Raw genomic sequence first — 21969 nt, 5'->3', positions numbered from 1 at the left:
GACGGATGGTGGATGACCATACATACCATTCATGTCATTTACGCCAGGGGACGTTGCGTGAACGATGAAGCGGAAGTGGAAGTTCAAGTCGATGCCGATGTGCTTGTTGATATTACGCTATGGATCCTAGCACGAAATCCGGCTGCGCCCAAAGGTGCTGCCACTCCTCCTACTCGTACTCGTACTGCATGTACTACTACACCACTGTACCACTATTGGATATTACCACACGATGGACCACTATCCCATGTACCATTTGCTCTTCCGTACTTATATTATATACCTTTAATCAACGGCGCCGCGTTCATGGCATAGGATATGTGCAACTATGGAGGTCCAAGATCCTGTGATGAAATTTCAATCATATGGTTCCTCATCTTTCTAGGAAATTAATCGCCTTTTTCTTCGGCATAGGACTGTGGCTGGATTCTGTACCCAGACTTCCATGCTGTCCTGTACTCTTTATTCATCTATCCATCTGTCCGTCTGTCCGTCTGTCCGTCCGTCTGGTAGCGCACTCAGCTCGTTTGCTATATACATATGTCCACAAACAGATACGTAGATAAAAAGATATAGGGTTACAGAACTTTTACCAAGAACTTTCACCATGTCCAGTGAGGAATTAAAGTGTATAATATCCATTGTTTGTCTTAGTATAGTAGATCAACAATTTTATTTTGGTATTCAAACGGACGAAAAAGACTTCGTTCTTCATCACATTATCCTGGTTGGGCTCCCACTCCTACTCTTCGACCGTCCATTGACAGCCGCATCTCCCCCCGCCAGGCTTTCACGACTCTCCGTCCTCACCACCAATCCCGCGCGGTCAATTGAATTCGGCGGTCTCAATCTTTCCGCGCCGTGGCGCTTGTTCTGGAAAGGTGAGTTTCTGCCCTGGGACGTCGGCCTAGAAGGGGTTGGCTTGGGAAAAGCCACGTCAGGCTCCAGGGCCGCGGTGTCATCGTCGGACATGTTGTCCAGCTCAAAATCGTTCGGGTCATAGAGCTGCTGTGAAGCACCCTCCTCTAGGTCACGATCTCTGTCGAGGTGCAAGGCGCCGCCCTTGCGACGATTAAGGAGGGCATGGAGAAAATTGAACGGTGTCCTGAGTTTCGGAGTTGATGAGGGCGGGAACGTAGAGGACGAGGATGGTCGAAGGGAAAGGTATATCCTAGACCGTCGTTCACGGCCGCAGAGGTAAAAGGCCGCGATGATCAGGATGAGGAGAAAGAAAATGAATCCGGGGAGGCGGTGTGGGGCATCAGAATTGAAGAGAGTGTCGTGAATGTGGTCGGTGATGCTTTGGCCGTTTCCGTCACCACTACCACCAGTCTCTTGTAGGTCGGTTGCAGGCGGTTCAGCGTGGTAATCTGGAGTGGCTTGGAGTAAGCCTCCGCCAGGATACTGGAAGTCTTCGGGTATGCCAGGCACGTTGCTACCAAATCCGACAGGTAAATCTCCATCAGAGGCCGGTGGGATCTCCGCGGATGCATATAGGAGCATTTTGCCCATTGTCCAGCTGACCTCCGTGGACTTGATTTTGTTCACGGCCTGGAAAGCATCGAGAAATCCCTTCCCTTTTGCACTGTCCAAAACTTCTTTCGTGCCGTTATGCGACGAGACATTGGTGTCTTCGAGTCCGACTCTGGGAATTCCAATACCATCATGAAGCATATTAATTAGCCAACTAGCCTTGAAACAAACTTCCAATGCGCTCTTTTCGTCGACTTTATTGCCCCACATTTTGTCTTCGATACCCTTTTGAATATCTGACCAATCTTGCTCGCAGAATTCCTTGACTCTTTTCTGATAGGTGTTGAAATCATATGCTTTATCCTTGTGCGCCATCTCAAAAATCTCATGAGTAGTGTGCCAGTACTCGCTCACGCCAATAAAGTGATTGACTTCGAAGTCGATGGCAGGGACGTGAACACCATGAATCAAGCACGGTTCGTCTGGGCAGGGGATATCCTTCTCGAGCAAGGGAAATGTTCGTTTGAGACACTCATCAAATTTCCCGACTCCCCGTAGATAATGGTTCGAGAGCGAAGGACCGTCGTCTGATATGATTGTTCCGTCAAAGTTTAGTCGCAATCCAGTGGGTAAACATGGATCTGGAACCTCCAGGACACCACCAATTGCGTAGGATTCTTCGAGGTCCTCTACATACCTCCGTCGTGCCTCATTCGCGCCGAAACCAAGCCATGTTGTAACGAAGACCTTATACTCTTGCGGCATGCCGTTGATCGTGCGAAGCCGTAGTAGGGTGAGGTCGTTGGCGTGTTTCTCTGCTTCTGTGGCATTTGGTGCAAAAGCAATCTGAGCGGACGCGCCGCCCATGTCCAGAAAGCCGTATGTATGGTGTCCCTTGCCATGATCGTGGTCTTCCGGCGAGTCAAATCCTCCCAGCAGATAATTTGCAGCAATCCACCCATACAATCCTTCTGTCTCCCCAGAAATTACTTGTACATGAACATCGCAGTCTGGTATTAAGAATTTCGTTTCGGATCGTATATAGGAGCAAATATTTCGCAAAACGTTTTTCTGTTGTTGGTCAGGGAGAAGGCGCATGCCAGCCGTGGCAAGCAGGAAAACAGGCGTGTTAGGGACTGTATCTGCAGGGATATATTTGAGGGCGTGTTCGAGGAGGGGTTTCAAGTGATCTGGGCCGACTGAGTCCGGTGTTTGGCCAAAGGTCGACACTCCCGGGTGCACTTTTTTCGTCCATTTGTCCTTTGTCTCCAATTCTGGTAGCGCGTGCAGGGAGGCATGATCAAGTCGAGTGACCGAGTTAGAAATCCATCGATAAATATATACCCTTGTCCCAGATGAGCCAGCATCCAGGACCACCCCGTACCGGTTATCAGGCCCGTCGACCATCGCAGGGACCGCTCATCGCATGATGGAGCGAGAGACCAAAAGTTGAACCAGTCAACCGCCGAAGATTGGGAAGAGAATCGTAGGAGTGGATAAGCCAGATAGGGTATTAAAGAAGGAGAGAAGAGGGGGATCGCAGTCCAATACTCTCGGAAAGTGGAAGAGACAGTTTGAGTGTTGGGAATTAGAAGTTGCATTGTGCTGCTGCATGCATGAAAATGACAGCGAACCAAGTTACGTATACACACGTGATTATTTCGGTTATGATCGCCGCTTTGAGGTTAGCGGAAATAGTTTCCTTCAGCCTTGTCAAGCCTCGAGGCACCTTGTCGTTGCTTCGCTTTGCTTCGTGAGTCTGCACGGCTCAGAACCTTCTATGAAAGAACAGCTTCCGTAGAGGGGTTGCTTGTTGCCACGAAACGATCGAGCGTAGATTGTGTAACACAAAACTCAAATCCTGATGTTTGTCCATCCAGAGGTTTATCATGCCTCCCGGAAAAGGGGTGTCATCACTTCTGATGTATATCCTTCGACATTGCAGGACCTCAACCAAATAAACTCACTCCCCCCAGCAACAGCAAAGAATTGATCTCATGGGTAGTTATCATGGTGCTCGGTTTTCAATTGTCTGATGTTGTGGAAACGTACATCACGCCTGATGAAGGGTGGTACTGTTAGCGAGACAGACTCCTACGTGGTCGTAAAGGATTTCCATACAAATGTCCTTCTCGTGCCGGATTCCTCATGCTCAAACTGCAAGAGACCAAGTGCCTAAGTCGAAGCCGCAAATTCACTCAGAAGGCTTTTCACCTACCGGACAGTGCACCAGGTTTGCACCGAAGAAGGAACAATGCTGCGCATACCGAGTAAATATTTGAAAGCGACAGATGATATTCCAAACTCTGAATGACATGTCCATCAGCAGCATCCTTCTGCATATCGTATCACTCAACGGAAGCTCACGGTACCGGGCATCTGGAAAGCTCGGTGTAACCGATGAGACGAGAGGTTCCTCCTGTCCCCCAGCAGATTTGGCTGTTCCCGACAATTCTTTGTGCAGTCCGCTCCTGATTTTGCAGAAGCACAGACTCAGTGAAGAGGACAATAAAGAGCATTTTCAAGTAGCCTGCACATGCATCTCAACTGAGCGGCGAAAGGACTACCTGATCTAGGCCGCCCTTGTTGTCGTTGACCGTTGACCGTAGACTCTTGACCGTGCCTTCTGAAAGCCTAGCCGTGGCTTGGGCGTTATCCCTCCACCTGGAAAGGGACACGCGCATTCCACAACAAAATTCTCCTTTTCCAAGCAACTTCAGTCATTTCTGTATGTCCTTTGAATACCAATACCTTACCAAACCCTTACAGAACTGACAGGCAAAGAGCGGTGAAGGGAGCGTATCACGGGAAAGGCAGCTGAGAACAGGCAGCACGCAAGGCCTAGGCCCCTGGGATCCTCTAAAACCTACTGGTACCTGCAGAAGCCTCAGGGAGGACAACCGCTTGTTTTGACGTCCTGGGAACCCCCCCTGCCCCCTTTTCCTTGCATGCTGCCAGCCTTGCATCGTTACCACTGGCGGTGAGCATGTTCATGCAACCTGTCAAAGAACTGGATTGACAACGCAAGCCGAGTGTTTGAGGCGGCACAGTGCATGGCCTCCTCTTCGGGCTTTCAGCTTCCGCGCTTGTGAAACCACGATGGGTCGCCTACGGCTGGTCTGTTCGTTAACGGGGAGTGGCAAAGGTACCAAAGTTCAAAAAACAAGAGACCTAGACCATACATCAAATCAAGCACGGGTCGATTGCAGGCAGCAGTGCTGTTGCCTACCGGCGCGGTTGAGAGTTTCCAAACCCAAAAAAAATACAACGACGCGACAAGTTGAATGGATTGGAGAAGAGCCGCCTTTTCTCGCGAGTCGATAGTGGCTCATTCAGGGGGAGTGGGTCGATATGTTCCCCGTCGATGTAAGGCAGCGTTTCGCTAGCTTCAGGGGGCGTTTGTTTCAAGTCTCTCAAGCGGGGGTCTCGCCTTCCCGCAAGGGCGCTTCCCGCCCTGCCTTGCGTTAGGTGCTAGGCAAGTACGGAGTGCATAGCTGTGAGCATTTCCTGGTTCTCGGAAGCGATTGGGCAACACTCCTCTAGTATTGGAGTCGTCCAGGGCAGCAGGATACGAGCGATCCAGTGCCGAGGCTTGAGGTTTGACATAGTAGACATCGTTTCACCATCTCGTCTGCCGTCTGCTCTCTGCCACAAACGCCCGAAATTGCGCGTGGCGCGAAAGGCACCAATCAATAGAGACGGGGAACACTACAAGTACTTGTACAGTAGGTATTCAGGCCCCTGGCCGCCTGATACCTTCCACCAGGGGTCTTATCGTGTCTATCCTATACTTGCTATCCATCTACGGGGTCCACACGGCGCTATACATCGAGTTGCCTTTGCGATGGGCATGTGAACAAAGCGCAGTGCTTTTGCGACGTTCACAACACCAGCAACAATCACACCCTCCACGACCATTGGTGGCGAGCGGCCACGATCAGTAGTTCATGCACGTCGCTGGAAGCGTTTAGGCGTGGGTCACACAAGCTGAGTCTAGCTCTCCTCTGGGCTCCTCGTCCAGCGGGTGTTGGCAGTCATCCGCTCCTTATTCCTTGCGCAGAGATCCATTCCTACACTTACCTACAAGTACAGTAGACTACCTCGTGCTCAAGTCACACACGTCACGCGGATCCAGCGGGCCTCGCGGGTTTACCAGCTTGCTACAGCCGCGGCATTCCCTTGGATTCTTGACATGGCGACCAATCAATCCCCGATCCAGACTGGTGCTAAGATCTGAATAATCCTGACACCTAACTCTGGACGCCTTGCCACTCCTTCCCACCATGTTATTTTTCTTCCCGTTCATCCTATCACTCAGAGTTCAGGCCATGGTAAGCGAACCAACGGCAGAACCGGGGCCCTGAGTGCCCAATCACCCCTTCGTTCCCCCCGGTCTCTTGCAGCCGCTGACGATCGCGTGCATGCTGCTTCTCTGCTTCTGTTCTTCTCTGCTTCTGTTCTTCTCTGCTTCTGTTCTTCTCTGCTTCTGTTCTTCTCTGCTTCTGTTCTTCTCTGCTTCTGTTCTTCTCTGCTTCTGTGCAGTTTTTTTTTTCGGGCAAGGGCCAGCTGGGGTTCGAAAACCGCTCATCCTGTCATTCCTGGTTGGATGCTCGGGCTAACAATTGGAGACTAGGGTGAAGCATGAGAATGGATTGGTTACTTTCCATGACGGCTTCCATGCTTTAGCCGCGACGCTAACTGACGGACTATCTACTGTTCATATTACTCGTTAAAAGGCACCTCTGCTCGTTACGGCTGAACAATGTACAACAGGAGGGGAACGCTGCTTTTGGGGGCTCACTAAGCGCCCCGATATCTCTTTCACCCGCACCTCCATTACAGACTTTCCGAGGGATCAGCTTGGCAAAAGAAGAAGGGTTCCTTGCCTCCTTCCCTTTCCTCGCCGAGGTTTACTATATTTGAATTCCATGCCGCTTGCCGCCCTCGTGGAGACAACGGGTTGTGATTTGTAGAGAGGGCAAGGGTAGGGGTCACGAACGCGAGTCCGACTTTCTAGCTAGCTGTGTATCACCATGTGCCAGTGCTTGTAGGCTCAACCGAATCCATGTGATCTGGTATATATTTGACTTTACAAATGCCGACAATTACACCCACCCAATACACCCCATTCTTCCATACACCCTTACATATGTACACAGCTACCAGGAGGACCTCTACGCGAATACCTCCTCGTTCTTGCACTTAGCTAGTTAGCCAGAGGGTGGCGAGGAGTGCTGAGAAGAAAATCTCGATAACTTCCCATTCCGTGCTGGCTTCGCTGCTGTGCCACGCTGTGTTACGCCAGTCGAGCTCCGAACCCGAGTACGTCGTAACTGGTCGTAATTGAACTTGTTGATGGAGAAGCCAACCCTGATGGACCGAAGAAACCAACCTACACAGGCTGCCCTGAAACAACCCGACCTAGGGTCTTCATTCTAGGACAGGTCTACGCGAGAATGTCTCTTCCTGTGTATGTGTGTATGTACACAGCACTCTGGTGAAATGGAATAAAGAAATGTGGATATGCGGTGCACGGCGCGTGGGCGGGGAAGGAGGGGCTAGTTCGGCCAGGTGAGGAGGGAGGGGGAAGGGCAATGGTCGCCGTGATATTGATGGTGATGGTAATGGTGGTGGTGATGGGAGCTGGACAAGCTGAGCCGGCACGCCTGAGTTTGTCCTTGTGGTTGTACTAGTTGTTTCTGTCGCATCATGCCCCCGCCCTTCTTGCATCTACGAGCTGAGTTGAGCTGATCTAGAGCAGGTTGAGTTGACTCGAGCTGATTTCACTCTACCCGACTCCAGGCCAATTGACTCCAGAGGCACTCAGTGAGTTGATTGATAGGCTCTTGACTGCTCCCCCGTACTCGTAACTTCTATCCCTACCTAAGTAGTTTCTCACGTCGATAGTCGAGTACTCCTTCCATAGGTAGGGAGGGGATGCCCAGAAAACTCTAAGCAACTAACCACTCCGCACCTCGCTGCTTACTTTAATTCCTACCTAGGTATTGCGGACTCGGAGCCAAGTCATTGTACACAAGTAACCTTTGACTGCGAAAGGACTATGGATCTAGCCTGGAGGAATTTGGTGGGTGTTGGTATACGGGTCCACCTGCAAGAGCAGCAGAAGCAGCATCGAACTTCGCATCAATCAAATAACATAAATGTATTCCGTAAATGTATCTGTATTTGTATACTCATACGGCGCGTGTTCGCATGACCAGGTAACTAGGTACCTAGGTAATTAACCCATGACGCCATTCCATCGATTGGAAGAATGTTTGTAGCCCCCAGGCCCTCAAAGTACGGAGTCCACTAGCGCCCTCCCCAAATAGCAGCCCGCCAGCAAAGCGAGTACAACGCTGACAGCGCTTAACGACCATTACCTACGTCGATGACGATGATGAGCAGCGCGACTTGATTACGGGACTGACCTACACTGCAAAATCCCCGGACTTGCGTCGCGTGACTGACAAACCGGTGCATCTATGTGGGAGAGAGGGAGAGGAAAAGGTCGTAAGATGTTGGTTGTGGGATTGCGACTTTGCTGAGTAAACGCCTCACTAGGAGAGTTGCGCGAGTGAATCATCGAGGGGCAGACAAGGGGGGGAGTCAGTCGCCCAAATGAGACGACAATCGTACGGTAGAATATGCAGAAAGACAGAGATCAACTCCCGGGGAACAGAGAGAAAATAAAAATTTGCAGCCCGCAAAATCAAGTGATATTAGTACATTCAATCCTGTGATTACAACGAAATCACCCTTGTATCTGGTGGTCCATAATCTTCCAAGGTCCCGTGAGTCCTGGAAGTAATATCCTCCATGGTGATAGCGAAAAATCCCCGTGAACCTGAAACTCCGTCCAGAAACTCCAAGGCAATGTTTATCCTTGCCACCCATGTGGCTTCTCCAAAATCATCCAAAAAGTCAATATCCCGAAACTCCCAATAGCCAATATGTTGAATAGACCGATAGCAAAGCTGATGAGCAGTACATGAGGGGGTATCTCTGTGCCAATAAAACAGGAAGTACGCCAACAGAACCTTGACTGCCTTGTCCGTAACATGTTGATACAGGGATCAGAGTCATTCTGTGGTCATGTGTTCGTCCATCATGGCTTCATGATAGAACTTTTGGTGTCCCTTGAAAGAAAACTCCAACGAGTGTACATTTGTGCCCTGGCCGAGCGATAAAAGCGAATGACTCATAGCGAACCCTCCAATGCAATGCCTCAATGTGAATATTGTTACAGGTTGCCTAACCCATTAGCGCCAATGGCCTCGCAGAGGCCATGGCTTGGAGGTGGATGTTGTAATAGTGATAGTGAGTCGTGTGGATGTTGAGTTCAATTGGTTGCGGTGAGAGTGGCGACGTGTGCGCAGTGTGGCGGAGGCAGTGTAAAAATTTGCCACTGTTCAAGTCTTGTTTCCAGCTTGCCGTCAATTAATGTGCTCGGCATTCCCGAGTCACAATCTAGGCAACAGAAGGCCGGCGTAACGTCTCCTCGCAGTTGACATCGAAGCGCATGTTCCAAAGACGGATCTGGTTCATGATCTTCTCCGTCGACTCGAGGTGGCGATCGCGACCGAAGATAGAGTCAACAAACTCGGTGCCTGCCTTCTTACCCATGGTCTTGGTGCCGTCACGTTTGGCAGCCTTGAGCATGAAGTGTTCGCAATCCTTGAGGAGCGCCTTGAACTTCTCCCAGAGGCGTTTGCCACTGATGATGAAGTCCTCGACGGTTTCCTGTTTCTCAGGGTTGCGGATCCGGTCCACACATTCTTCAGCTCGCTTCATCTTACCGGCGAGCTTGATGAGGAGAAGCCAAAGTTCGCCGGCTATATCGGCGATGGGAGTAGAGGCGCCGTGATGGAAGACGGTCCAATCATAGATCCATTTGCCAAGTGAGTTGGCATCAAAGACACTGCCCAGCAGAATAATGGGCAATTCGGTCGGATCCCAGTGCTTGATGGAGTAGCCGGCGGGGATCCCGGCGCGGATAGCGTCTTCCTCAGTCGCCTGCGGTGTCGATGATGTGGGCTTGGACTTCGGGGACGGCTTCGAGGTGGTCGAGGCACGTCGAGCCCTCGAACGCTTTGGCTGTTCGTCAATAATCTGCTCCTGCCCATAGTAAAAGTAGGTGTCAGTGCTTGGCTTCCTCGCATGCTTTGGCTTGGACTTTGGTTCTCGGTAGACGTATTCTGGCTGCACTCCTGCATATTCAGCTTCATCGTCGTAGACATAGATGGGCTGATTCTGCTTGCGCGATGATGAACGGGTATGATATCTCGAGCCAGGAAAGGTGCTGTAGCTCTCATATATGCGGGTCTTGCCCCTTGCCTCACTCACATAGACATCCTCCCGCGGTGCAGAATACTGGACGTTGGGCTCATAGTATGGTGGTGGCGAGCCCGCAGGCGAATACCAGCCTCCGACTCGGGGGGACGGTGTATAGCTGGTTTTTCGCGCGTGTTTCTTCGGTGTTGAATCGTACTGGGGGGCGTAGTGGACGTACTCGCCGCTGCTGTAGGGCGACGAATTTCCGTAGTATTTTGTGTAGTGCGACGGCGGCACGCCGTAGTGGTAACTCATATTGATCCTGATAGATGGGACTCTGCTTCCGACTCGGGGCGTTCAACTCTCTCCTCACTCCTGCCCCTGTCCGCAACAATCTTCCCCCCGATCTGGGTCTATGTCGGACTGCTCTGGTCGAGTTATGTGTTGTCGAGAGAAAAGATGTGTCCGGAAGATGTTGGACTGGCTGAATATCATAGCGTGGTAGGCCTCCAAGGGTGGCTGGTTTAGGTCTGAATTGAGCCTGGTGACTCAATTTGGGACAGTAAAAGTGGATAAGCTTCGTTCGCTGCAGTGTGCAGGCTCTGCGATGACGCGGAAGAGGTGGTTGAAGTGAGGAGAAAGAGAAAAAATTTTTTTTTCGATGGCTGGTAAAGGTTGGTGGGAGTATATGTTCGTTTTCCTTGAGGAAGTTGAAAAGGCCCCGAGGTTGTGTGGATTCTGACCAGGGGGGCCGCGGAGCAAACCAGCCGGTGTGAGTCGACTTTGACGATGAGTCGAAAGTGGACACTAGGGTCTCATGAAAGAGAAGGCTGTTCTTCTTGGAAACTGGAAATCCGTGTCCGCGCGTCTGAAGGTGATGGACGCGGCTGTACCTTTGCCGGTTCAGTGCTAGACTAGTGTAGAAGCTGGTAGAATGGAATGGGACCAACTGGAGCCAAAATGCTCAAAGTGGCCAATCAGCAGCGTGGCAGAAGAACTGAAAAGATCGTTGTTGAAAGGGAAATTGATAGCAGTACTGGGAGATCAGGGGGGCAATTAATGTTAAAATGGAGTTTTTGGGAGAGGGAGACGATGGCCCAAGGTGAGTGGATGCCCTTTTAGGTTCGACGGTATCGAAGGGGTCGAAAGTGACAGAGAAGGAGAAGTGGGTGCAGCGGATGGCTTGATGGCTTGTCCAGACTAGGACTGGTCCATGCTCCTGCCTGTGCGTGCCGTGATCCCAACTCTTTTGGCTCCGGTCAGGGATCAAGGGTTGAGGACTCTTAGCGCGATGCGAAGGAAGCCCCTAGCGAGCGGGAGAGGCTGCGAGAGGATGGCAGGAAAAGAGCGAGAGGACCCAGAGGGGAGGCCACAGATGCCCACTTTGGAGAGGTTTCGGTACAAGTAATGTACGGTAAATACTGATACGAGGTGACGTTGATGGAGTTGGTGGGCGTGAGGCAGGAGGAGGCGAAACAGAAGGTGTGAAGGTCTTGTATTTGAAGGGAGTTGAAGGAAGCGTAGTCACGCCGTGATGGCGCAGATTGACTGTAGCCTAATCTGGTATCTTCCTGGTCTTTCTCTTGCTTCTTCTGTTGCTGAATAAACAAAGAGAGATGATAGAAGCGCCAGCGATGGCAGTGGCAACAACTTTGAACCAAGCGCGGTGATGGTGGTGTTGGTGATGATGATTTGGAAGAACGCACGAGGGTTGCGGAGGATGGGAGCTCCGAGTCTTGGTTGATGTCGCACCTTTAAGCATGTATAAAGGCCTCGCCCAGGCGTCATAGGCGGTCGAGGGCCTCCGGCTTACCTGATCGCTCTCGCTTTTTGTTTGACCAGCTTAACCACAATGGTTAAAGAGGGCAGCGCAGCCATGCCCAAAACCCCTCAGGACTTAACAACGCCTACCAAGTCCGGAACAGGGCGATTTCACTGCCACTCTCCCTAAGAGCCGCTGCTTAAGCCCGTGCGCACTCCATTCTGACTTCTGGAAGCCCTCGGGAGGGGGTAGATATGCCTAGAACCCACGGCTTTACTGAGCCCGGACCAACTTTTGGGCACCCTGGACGCCCATCGACATCACTCTCGGCACCGGAGCGGGGTCACGGGAACTGCGCCGCTTCCATGTAATGTAAGCTGACTGTCCGTCATACTTCCTCGCATATTGAGAAATCCTCAACGCCAATGGAACAAATAATGCACGACACAAGCGCCGATCGCTGAGCGTCGCTATGCCCAAATCTGCTCCTTTTTGCGAAGCATGCCCTTGCACGATCCTTCATAAATAGCATCATCAAGCAATCCGCTATCACCTTCGTCGTTCGTGTCGTCTCTTCCTTGCGTTGCTTTTGGTGGCTTCTCTCCGCCGCTCTATCTGGAGACGTATCCAGATACTCGAAAAATTATCTCTTCCTTCCAAGTGACTCAGTTTCCGTGGCTGTACGATGTAAGTCCTTTCAATTGGCATTTGGCCCTGATCTAGATTCGAATGCTTTCCTCAACGCGAACATTGCCCACCGAACGATTGGGGGTTAGCGACAAGGTCAAGGTTTTGTCAAGTTTGACGCTGGTATGTCGGTCTAGGTAGGGAGTCTTGCGAGTCTCAAACAAGCGGGTTACTTGGCCATGTTCAGCTCGCCGTCCAGAAGGTTTGCAAACCAATGAGATGGATTGATATCAAAAGATCTCTTGTGAAATATTCACCTCCTGTTGTCTAGTCCAATGCTTGTCCAGACTCGCCCTGATTGGCGATCCTGCCAGCCAATCATTCTTCTGAAGAGAGGCGATTTTTGTGTCAATCGGTCAAACTGAGCTGAAATTCTCGACGATCAGATCCAATTATGCACGATCAAGCCTCGTCAGGCCTCGTGTGCTGTGGAGCTCAAAGGCTGAAGTCGCCCTTCACCGACAACACTTGGCCCCAATGTCTCCCGTAGGGCAGCTGAGTGTTCCGTATGTTGCCACGAAAGACCAGAGGTCGAGATCACCTGCTCCTTTGAAACCTCGATTGGCTCGCAGAGATTCTCCCCAAGAAGCCTACATGACACAAGCAACGTGACTCGTGTTTGTGCAGTGCTGCCGTCCGCTCTGGTGCAGATGACACATATCACCTTCGGTGCCCGTCCTGCAGTCGGCCGTTAAATTGAGACGTGTGAAAGAAAAAGGGTTGATCAGCCCGTATGGGGGAAAGGATGACTTGTTGTCGAGTCTGCTGGTGGTGCGGCAACGCGCATTAAACAAATGAGCTTCAGCCCACTAAGGATGACGGTCCGTGAATCAAGTCCTCTCGAGTCTGTTTGCCACCATCTCTCACCCTTGGAATGGTCCATCCATCCGTTGCACTCTGCACTTCGCATTGCGGTACGCTCTACCGGCGCCGGGAGTGCCTAAGAACCGTCCTTGTGGCCTCTTGTGATCCTGTTGAGAGGTATTAGGTATTGTATCTTCGGTATCAAAGCAGTTCTGAATATTACCTTACCTTGAGAAAGGGTTGGGTCAGTGACCGACTCCTTCACCAAGTATAGGTTCCTCTATTTGTCTTGGCCGTGTCGTTGATTGGAACGAGCGAGTGAGCGAGTGCCAGCGCATTCCAGCTTTACATTAGCCTTGGCGTTGGCTTTGGGCATCATTGTCATCGTCTTCCACCACTCCAGTCGCTCGTTTCTTACCGCCTCATTCCCATCTGCTTCACGCTGCATCTGAAAAGACGGCAGTCTCCCCATTGATCCGTTTACTCTGTGAATGAGGCAAACTCGCATGCTTCGGCTCCAGAAGCCAGCAGCGCCCCGATCCGCTGGCTTCGACCACTTTGGGTACCAACCTTGTCGTTCTGACGCACTTATGACTGTTGTTAATATCAATCGGCCACTGAAACTGAACAGGCGGAGCCTCCATCAGACTCCTAGAAGGTTCTGAATCTTGCAATCCTTCAGAATTGCACCGTCTTTACGGGCCCAAGGCTGTGTTGGGTAGCAAAAATAACTTTGCACAGTTCAATCACATACTGCAATTAACTAAGACTCGGTGTTGCCCCAAACTCGATGACTTTGGCTTTCTTGCTACCACTAAAAAACACCAACATGGATCTCAGGCTTTGTGAGTTTGGTCACAGCCTGGTCTTCCATTTTCAATTTGACTCGTCAAGGAGTCACAGCGTTATGGCTAGTGGAGCGGTGAAGATAGCGGATGGTAGGTCATAGAGAATTCCACTCACAACTATCACAATTTGTTGAGGAACTAAGAATTGGATTTGATCCTGGGGAGGCATCCCATCTGCAGTGGACTTTCCGACCCAACGTTTGCGCCTTTTCTCCGGGCTCATTCGTGTGTTGCTGTGGTTTACTACGGCCTGATCTCTGATCCTCGTAGACGGGACCTATTTTCTCGAGAGACCAAGAATGACTCATAGCTTCCAGACCGTACGAGACATCATTTTCAACACGGTACGAAGGACACGCGCAGATGTAACAGAACACAAAGAACGTGCTCAACGAAACCCAAGTCGAGGTCCACGAGGCTTTGGCATGGCGGGCAGACCCCTGCAAGAATAGAATTGGAAATTGCAATGGCCCAACTCAAACCCCGGACGGCAATTTCCTGCCCCGGCCGCACCACGTTTGGCACCGGCGCTGACAGCCTGATGGCACCAACGGCGTAGGGACCATGGGATTGATGAAGCCTCGAGGTTGTAGCCGGGCTCTTGTTGATGTTCACAATGGGTGTCTGCAAGCCAGACGCCAGATGTTTCGAAGGGATGACTGAAAACGCTGGCGGCTGCGGAGACAAGGGAGATGTCAGCATGAACAAGTCCTGGCGCTCAAAAAAAAGAGAATATTGGTTCCCGGAGATTGGTACCTGCTCTTGTTGACGTCTGACTTCTTAAATCACTTTTCATAGTACATACTTACCTCCGACAATTGCTTCTTGAGTGCGAGGTAGTGTCCAGCGTAGTCGGTACTGCCATTTTGGAACCCAGTGGAGGTGGAGCACGCGGTGCAATCGATGACCGACCCATCTCTGCCCTGTAAAATATTAGCCGAAATCCTGGCTCTGAATAGTGCACAAAAGAAGTGGACTATGTCTAACATGCTCCGTTCTCTTTGTGGATCGCGCAGCACACGGGTTCGACGGCCCTCTGAGCCGGCGGGGCAGGCTAAGAGAGGAACAGATCACAAAAAATAAAAACCCCAAAAAGCGTCCTAAGTAGCAGCTCGGTAGATCAAAAGCGTACGAAGGGCTCAGACGAAGAGGAAACCAGTTCGGCATTTGTCCTGGGTGGTAGTTGACTTTTTCTTCTTTTCCTTTGCCTTATGAAACCGAGATATGGAACACCGGGTATGCTGCTCAGATTGAGGATGAAAAACGCTGTTCTAAAGCACGGAGTATAGCCTTGTGTGAGAGGATGTTGGCCAGGCTAGGGCAGATTCCACCAATACTGCCTCGTGGTGCGAGTTCTCCAGGCTCCAATCTTAGTGGTGGAGGAGTTCCCCAGCCCTGTCGGACTGATTTCTGCAAGATAACAGCGTCACACCCAAAGAGGGTTTGTTCTGTCGACTCTGCCCTGCCGAGGAGCCCGGGGTTAAGCAGTCGAGAATATCAAGGGATTGTGCTCGTAGATGGGGATACATAGTAGATGGCTGATGGTGGCATCATGATGTGGAAGGGTGCTCGGTACCTACCTAGGTGGGTATGCCAACGTTTGCTCAGTAAGAGAAGAGCTACTTATCTGCCCCCGTCGGGAGTCTTTCCCTTCTGGTCACATGCAAAATAACCGTGGACTTGGCTGGACAATCCAGCACGGCCTACTGGTATGTACCGAGTAGCAAGTACAGGGCTTAGGGAGCCTATCAGTGGCATGTCCAGGTGGCAGTAGAGACGATAGGGCCTGCGGGGAGGCTCCTAGGACCCCTAAGAGATGCATAGTGAGAGGAAGCAGAGGCGTCCTTGATTGGCCTCGGCGTCCTGTCACCTCCCGCACTTGTGCACACCACTGCCACCTCTCCAACTTTCAATTGTCCTCCCATCAGTGCCATCTTTCCCACCTTCCACGGCTTCGACGCCTTCGATCCATGACGCCGTTATCCTTCTCTGCACTGTAGATCCCTTCTTGGTGCGCACGCCCCATATCTTATGGGGTGGTTGGCTGCCCGTGGACTCAGCATTCCTTCCGCTCATTCTTGTTTCTGTTTCTTTTCCTGTTCCTTTCCTTGCTGCTTTGCTACAATCTCACCTATCTCCATCATCTCATGTCCTGGCCGATATATCCCGATATATTCCCCGAAATGGAGATCTTGGGGTTTTACCCGCTGTTCGAATGAATTTGAATTGAAATCTTTGACTCTGCGAATGACGTCTTAGCATTTCTTTGTCTCACTCCTCCTCGTCACGCCAGTCGTCCTATACATCGAGTCTGCGACCGTTGGCATAATCATGTCCAGCTCTCAGTTCGCCGCTCAGCAAAATACTTCGTCTGCGCCTCCAGAAACCAATGCTTCGATCCCGCCACGAAAGAGGAGGAAACGTGCGCCTGCTGCTGGTGCAGCTGTGGACTGCTTCACCTGCACAAGTCGCAGTGTTGATTGCGACCGTCGGAGACCGTACTGCTCCCGATGCTTGGATGATGGGAAAGACTGCGCCGGCTACAAGACTCAATTGACCTGGGGGAATGGAGTGGCAAGCAGGGGCAAGTTGCGTGGCCTTTCACTGCCCATTGCTGGCACGCAGAAGCTTTCCTCTCCCAGTTCGCCACCGAGGCCAAAGAGGACATCGGTACCGCCGCCGCCACCTCCGCCGCGTCCACCACAGCTGCATCACATTCTTAATGCAGCTCCAGAAGTTCTGTCCACACCCGCTCCGGCTGTGCGATCCCCAGAATCTTCTACCAACAGCAATGCGGCCTTCCACTTTGGTCCACCCCATCCTCCTTCAATGCCTCCCTCTTATGCCGCGACTCCGAATTCATGGAGCCCGCCACCAGAACTCCCCGGTATCAAAACAGCGTTGGGAGTGTGTTTGTATCCAGCCCCTTCATGGGCTGCCCATGAGGTACCTACCGGTGCTGGCATTAGGCGGCCCAGTGCTGCATGCAGTGGGAGCGATCGAGTGTCCCCCATGTCTCACTCTCCTCGTTCTCCCGACTCGGCATACTTTGGACAAGTCTTGAACCATAACCCTCCTGGTATAACGGCGACTTTGCCTACGTATCCTGAGTCCCCTCAAATTACCTCCTCATTTGGTGGGTCATATCCCGATCACGGACAGTTTCCCGTTTACCAGAGACAGGACGAGTCCGCCCGGGTACTTCTACCCCAAGAAGTGGAACCAGCCACCACCCAACTGGTCGACGAAGCTGCTAATGAAGTGGTCGAGGAAGTTCTTCGGAATCCGTACGAAAACGAATGTGCCATTGTTGAAGATGATTCTATGGTAGGCTTTTCCCAGTGGTCGCTCCACGACTGCAGCCTTTTGCTCTCGCCTTTTGCAGGTGTAAGAGCTATTGGAGCAACGCCACGGATGCAGTACCTCATACATTATTATACTGAGGTCATCTCGCCCGTAATTGTTGCGTTCGATGGTCCTTCAAATCCATATCGAACACAAATTCTGCGGCTAGCTGGAAGGAGCGAAACTCTCCAGCATGCGATAGCCGCATTGGCGGCGAGTAACCTGAGACAACGGCGCGAAACAGGGCTATCTACGGGCAAAACTGATCCGGCGAGGCGGTCCTCTATGGCACATCTCACCCTCACGAAGGAACAGTGGCATGAAACGGGCTTGTTGACTCCGCAGGAGCAAGCGCGTGAGGAATCAATGCATAAAGGGATTGCCATTCAATCCCTAAACAGGCAGCTTGCCAATCCCATTCAACGAATGGACGATTCGATTCTGGCCACACTACTTATCTTGTGTCTATTCCATATCTGCGACTCAGGGGTTGCTAAGTTCCGGACACAGTTCGCCGGAGTCAAGAAACTCCTCTCGCTGCGCAAGAATGATCCAGGGTTGAATACGAGGGAGGCGAAATGGTTTACACGGATGTTTACCTGGTTTGATGCAATGACTGCTACAGTCAACGATCGTGAGGGGCAGCTTCAGGGCTACCATTTGGACGTGTCCGCCCTTTCCGACGAAGAATGGGCCTTGGAGAATCTTGCGGGTTGTGATGGGCACTTGTTCAAGATCATCGCCAAATTGGGCAGGCTAAATGTGTTGAGCCAAGGTAAAACTGTCGAAGAGTATCCTACCATTGTTTCTCGACCACCGCCGACGATCCCATCCGCACTGAACTTTGACTATAGCAAATTTAATGGCAATGGATGGATGCAGATCACCGAGGACGAGGAATTGTTCTCCAGCAAAGTATCCAAACCCGACGTGAAAACGCAGTTCTGGCGAGAATGGAGAGAAATTCGACAGGCATTGTTGGCTTGGCAGCTGGATCCTATCGTCTTCGACTACCCGAACCCTGGAGCGCCCTATTTGACCGACGAGCAGCGCGTGGATCTCGGCAATATATCTGAGTCCTTCAGGTATTCTGCACTGCTATACACGGAGCGCCTAGCTCACCCACAAGCTCCTAGTACGGACTCAGCCATCTGCGATTTGGTCCAAGTATGCCTCAAATACATCAAAGCCGTCAAGTCGGACGTATATCTTCTCTGGCCGTTGTTCATCACGGGCAGCGAGTGCGTGGATGACCTTGATCGTGAGGTGATTCGCCAACGATGTCTGGATATTCAAAAAGATAGTGGGTTTCTCAACAACAAGAGCTGTTTGGAGCTTTTAGAAAAAGTGTGGCGCAGTTACGATGATAGGAAGAAACGGCATGTGGCTGGCAGTGAGCACGGGAATTCCGAGAGAGATGTGGACAACGAAACTGGCTTCAGGTTTACGACTATCATGAAAATGGAGAACAACCAGGGCGAGTATATTGTTGTCTGATCAGGATGTCTATGATTTGGAAGAGCCGCAGAAGCTCGCAGGGCCAGACGCAACTCGTCGTCATATACAGGAGAAGATTTGGGATACTCCAGACGAAGGAATGATGATATATGCTCATAATTAGTTGATGTATAGTAGGAAAAGTTTTTCGAGGCTTCATTTACAGCTGTAAATCCCTTACTAGTGTCAGTGGTGGACAGGGTGAGGACAAAATGCAACGTTCTTCACCACCAAAATGGTCGAAGTCATAACAATATGATTGCCATTGTCAGTCCATGAGTTCCCACATTCAAGACCCCAGTCTCCAGGACATGCAAGGCTGAACATTCTAGTTCCTGATTGGCTAGCCACACAGCGATGGGACTACACCGCATGCTTATTTCACTCTTTCTCTCCCTTCCCACCTCTTTTACCTCCCTCCCCCTTCCGGATTGTAAACATGTCCCACTCCAACCCTCCCTCCGGAACCTCGACGCCGCGCGCATTCACTGCGCAGTCCGCCACCGCGGAGGACCTGCTCAAATCGCAAACGGTCGGCTTAGTGAACTTGGCGGACTTCCGCAAGAGAAGGGCAGATGTGTTGGAATTGAAAGAGAAAGAGGCAAGAGAAAGGACTGGAACGAGGACACCAGAGAGTGACGGGTGAGTTTTGTAACTCGTTTGCGCTGAGGGTGTGGTGAACCACTACCCTTTATTTCTTCGCTTTGCGGATTTTTCTTGAGGGTTGTGAGAGTGGGACTAATTTGCAAAGCACAGTGCGGCGGCGACACGAAAGACTGATCAAGACGGACCTCCGAGTAAGAAGTTGAAGAAAAAAAAGGCTGCAGCGAAAGGGCTTCTATCCTTTGGAGGCGATGAAGACGAAGACGTAGATGGCGGAAGCGCGGTCTCGACGCCCGCGGCGCGAAGCCTGAGAACGTCCGCCGAACCGTCGCCTGAACCATCCGTGATCACTCGAAAATTAACGCCCAACCCAAAGTCAACTCTCCCTCCACCTCGGGCAATCACAAAAGCCGCCTTGGCGGCTGACGCTCTGGAGCGAGAAAGGCTCCGGAAGGAATTTCTTGAGATCCAAGACCGGGTGAAGGACACAGAGATTGAGATCCCCTTTGTGTTTTACGAAGCTGGGGCGAATGTCCCGGGCGGGAGCGTGAAAGTGAAAAAGGGCGATCATGTGTGGTTGTTCTTGGACCGGTGTAGAAAAGTCGGCGCTGAACTCGGCGTCTCTGGGTCTGGCTCGGTATCTGGTGCTGGTGGGAGTGGTGCCGCACAGAAGAAAAGCAGGGAGGACTCGAGGAAGCAGTGGGCGCGCGTGGGCGTAGATGACTTGATGCTCGTAAGAGGCGAAGTCATCATACCGCATCATTATGAGTTCTACTATTTTATTGCAAACAAGATTCCCGATCCGAGCAGAGAAGGAAAGTTGCTGTTCGAGTACCTGGGAACAGCAGACGTCAGGAATGCCAACCCGAGCGGACAAGCTGGCGAAAACATGGGTCTATTAAGGGTGCCCGGAAAGAAGCAAGAGACGTTGGAAGGGCATAATGACGATCCGGCGTTGACCAAAGTCGTGGATCGGAGGTGGTACGAGAGGAACAAGCACATATATCCGGCAAGTGTATGGAAAGAGTTCAAGGCGGGGATGGACTTTGAGGAGATCGCTAAGGGAGGCAGAAGGGATCCGCAGGGCAATGCCTTTTTCTTTGGCTGAACTGGACTTGTTTCTGAGGACGGTATTCTCTGCGGAGATGGTGGATGCGGGATGGAAGCAGTTAAGAATGGGACTCGCCAGAATGAATATCACATGGAAGATGGGCTGGCCTTGCAAAGACTCGAGACAGCAGGCAGGTGCGGACAAGGCTGACGGACAAGGCTGATTGGCAAGGCTGAGCTTCAAGGTCGTTCTCTGTCTTGGGCTGGACAAGGAAGTAGCGTCCCGCCTCCCACCTCCCAACTGCTGATGTCTTGACATACGGCCTCTCCCGACTCTCCTCTACCCGTCTCTCATTCCCCGATTCAACCACTTGCCAGATCTCCTCTCCTTAAGACGAAGCAATGGACCAGCACCTCCGGTGCAACAGCCAACATGGGGGCAGTTGTCGCACTGCGCTCACGACAGAAGCGATCGTCACGACTTGCGCGCATGTCCTCCTGATGATACACCTTGCCATCATTATTCTGACCTCTTCCAGGCACATCTTTTGCATCCCCTGCGCCGAAAAGACTGGCTTATCTACCGCACCTCGGAACCAGCGTCGCTGTCCGGTCTGCAAAACCGACCTACCAAATGCCCATGACGCCGTCCGCAATCTGGTGAATCCCCCCGAGGACTTCAAGACCAGCGTCCTCTGTGGCTTTGATCCCGCAACTATCGTGGAATGTGCTCAGAGAGCGCTTTCGTTCTGGACATACCAGAATGCTCAGGAACAGTGACGTTGAACGGATTGTCCATTGCCTAACTCTTCTGATAAGAGTGACAGTGCATATCAGCAACACATTGCCAGAAACCTGATGCAGAGGTACCACCAGCTCAATGCAGAAGTTGAAAGGATTGTTAGTGATGCCAATACTCGAATCCAAGCTCTAGAGACGCAAAATCAGGGTATAACCTGCAAATTATCTCCGCTAAGGAAAGGCCACTGACCTCTGCGAAGACCTCACTGCTGATCAACAATCAATGAACCAAAAATATGCCCAGCTTTTCGATCAGTATCAGGAAAAGAGCAAGAAGCAAGCACAGACCCAGAAGCTCTACGATATTCTGAAGCAGAAAGTCATGTTGGAGAAAATCCAACCTCTTGCTGATGACGACGTGGCTCAGACGTTACAATCCATGGATGCCTTACCCCAAACCAAGAAACAGCCCATTATGGCCTCAAGACGAGCGGTTTATCCACCAGAGCCTCTCAACATTCCACAAAGGTCAATTCCTAACTACGGCCGACTGCAAGAAGGACCAGAACGACTCCATCCTCATCAGAGGTCCGGGAGCAGTGTTGGCGGCAGCGAGCAGAGAGGCATGCTGCCACCGGAGAGACCGGGGATATCTAGAATACGTACGTGGCCCAAGGTGACCGGCCTGTTTCTACTAACCCGTCACAGCAAATCTTGTGACCACTTCAGGAACGCCTCTGCAACGAGTAACCTTACCGGCTCACTCTCGTCTGGGTGTCCACCAAGCCGGCGTTCCAGCGACAGGGTCGCGTTCTCAGCTTCCGGCTAGCCATCACCTGCCAGGCTCGTCTCATCGCGAGCACAACCACTCTAGCAAAGTCAAAC

At 51.6% G+C, this 21969-nt stretch overlaps 5 protein-coding genes across 5 annotated transcripts; 3 read left to right on the top strand and 2 right to left on the bottom strand.

Moving 5' to 3' along the window:
* Positions 1–714: 714 nt before the first annotated feature.
* On the bottom strand, positions 715–2880 carry Z519_11828 (uncharacterized protein; the record flags this gene model as incomplete). The annotated part of the gene is made up of 1 exon (XM_016769538.1): positions 715–2880. The coding sequence occupies one exon, from the start codon at positions 2878–2880 to the stop codon at positions 715–717; it is 2166 nt and encodes a 721-aa protein (XP_016614174.1).
* A 6063-nt stretch (positions 2881–8943) lies between these two features.
* On the bottom strand, positions 8944–10062 carry Z519_11827 (uncharacterized protein; the record flags this gene model as incomplete). The annotated part of the gene is made up of 1 exon (XM_016769537.1): positions 8944–10062. One exon carries the CDS (start codon positions 10060–10062, stop codon positions 8944–8946), a length of 1119 nt encoding a protein of 372 aa, XP_016614173.1.
* Positions 10063–16179: 6117 nt separating this feature from the next.
* Positions 16180–18690, top strand: Z519_11826 (uncharacterized protein; the record flags this gene model as incomplete). The annotated part of the gene is made up of 1 exon (XM_016769536.1): positions 16180–18690. One exon carries the CDS (start codon positions 16180–16182, stop codon positions 18688–18690), a length of 2511 nt encoding a protein of 836 aa, XP_016614172.1.
* A 439-nt stretch (positions 18691–19129) lies between these two features.
* Z519_11825 (uncharacterized protein) lies at positions 19130–20401 on the top strand (the record flags this gene model as incomplete). Its single annotated transcript, XM_016769535.1, has 2 exons — positions 19130–19332; positions 19447–20401. The coding sequence occupies 2 exons, from the start codon at positions 19130–19132 to the stop codon at positions 20399–20401; spliced, it is 1158 nt and encodes a 385-aa protein (XP_016614171.1).
* A 344-nt stretch (positions 20402–20745) lies between these two features.
* Z519_11824 (uncharacterized protein) lies at positions 20746–21913 on the top strand (the record flags this gene model as incomplete). Its single annotated transcript, XM_016769534.1, has 3 exons — positions 20746–21119; positions 21171–21292; positions 21345–21913. The coding sequence occupies 3 exons, from the start codon at positions 20746–20748 to the stop codon at positions 21911–21913; spliced, it is 1065 nt and encodes a 354-aa protein (XP_016614170.1).
* Between the last annotated feature and the right edge of the window lie 56 nt (positions 21914–21969).

This window comes from Cladophialophora bantiana (assembly GCF_000835475.1).
Source record: "Cladophialophora bantiana CBS 173.52 unplaced genomic scaffold supercont1.24, whole genome shotgun sequence".
Lineage (NCBI taxonomy): Eukaryota > Fungi > Ascomycota > Eurotiomycetes > Chaetothyriales > Herpotrichiellaceae > Cladophialophora > Cladophialophora bantiana.
Note: the sequence above shows the minus strand (reverse complement) of the source record. Positions and strands in the feature narration are given on the sequence as shown.